At 42.3% G+C, this 1,241-nt stretch overlaps 1 protein-coding gene across 1 annotated transcript; it reads left to right on the top strand.

The window, feature by feature from the left end:
• Positions 1-211: 211 nt before the first annotated feature.
• LOC147820011 (zinc finger protein neuro-d4-like) lies at positions 212-1,011 on the top strand (the record flags this gene model as incomplete). The annotated part of the gene is made up of 2 exons (XM_087178619.1): positions 212-319; positions 884-1,011. Coding segments are annotated over 2 exons (236 nt in total), but the record flags the coding sequence as incomplete, so codon positions are not given.
• Positions 1,012-1,241: the final 230 nt, after the last annotated feature.

Raw genomic sequence — 1,241 nt, 5'->3', positions numbered from 1 at the left:
TGCAAATTAGTATATGTTATCATGCTAATACACTAAGCTGTGATGTGTTAGCATTTTGGACAGTGTCACAGAGCAAACATGAACAAAACAACAAACTTAAGCCAATGTAAGAATATCATAAAATATTCCAGCACATCATGCTTGAAACTTTTGTTTTCTGTTTTCTAATTAGTACGTCCTATATCAAGCCGTGTTTTCCTCTGTGTTTCAGGTCATGCTCCAGGTCAGTTGTACACATATCCTGCTCGCTGCTGGCGCAAGAAGAGACGGCTAAACATCCTGGAGGACCCGCGGCTTGTACCGATCGAGTTCAAGATCGGTAAGGAGTAAATGAGCCGGCCCATTTGAGGAACTTTTTCCACTAACAGCATTGTGGACTCCGTCAATCTGTGGGGCAGATGTAAATGAATGCTGGACATTAACATCGAACCCCTTAACCTGCCACTTTCCCCTTTTATTTGTTTGTTTATTTATTTATTTTTATTTTGTTCTGTTTTAACTTAAAGCTAGTCTCCCAAAAGTCCATTCAAATTATAATAAATTACAATAAAAAAATACATTGAAAATACTATAAAAACTGCTAGCATGTTTCTTTTATTTCCCTTTGAGTAGCTTTAAGTTTTACTCTGTAGTAAGTGGGTTACATGAAGAGAAAACATCAGTTAAGAAAATGTGGAGACTTCCCTCATGCAACACCCTCAGTCATGTGATATTTCATACAAATTGCAGATGATCGCTGCAGCCTCTGTACACTGCCGAGGTCCTTGTGCCTTCATGAATCAGCCAAATTTCGTGTCCTCAGGGCAGTGTCAGCTTCAATGAGCATGTCAGCATGAATATGAGATCTCTGCTGTTTTCTGATTGCAATTGTCTCATTCCCCAGACTACGAGGCCTCTCTAAAGAAGGAGGGGGGCATCCCTGATGGTCCTGTGCTGGAGTCGCTGCTCGCCGGGGAAACCCTGGACAAGAAGGTAGAAACCAAGGAAGAAGAGCCAATGAGCGAGTGTCAGGTGAGACTCGTCGTTTCTCTTTCTTCCCTCTCATTTCCCTCGTCAGTTCTTTGTTGTTCTCTGTGTCTTGTTCCTGTTGTTTTCCTCTTATGTCAGCCTCTCCATCTCTTTTTATCTGTCTGTATTACCCTCTGTGTTTGTGTTTCTTTGTCTCTGCCTTTGTCTCTCTCCGAGTGTGTGTTTTGTTGGTGACATGGCTCCCACGGCTCTGACAACTCCCTCCTGGCGTA

Source organism: Seriola lalandi, unplaced genomic scaffold, assembly GCF_002814215.2.
Source record: "Seriola lalandi dorsalis isolate HSWRI2012SDOR001 ecotype SW California unplaced genomic scaffold, Sedor1 jcf7180002005706, whole genome shotgun sequence".
Classification (NCBI taxonomy): Eukaryota; Metazoa; Chordata; class Actinopteri; order Carangiformes; family Carangidae; genus Seriola; species Seriola lalandi.
This window is presented reverse-complemented; position numbering and strand designations above follow the sequence as displayed.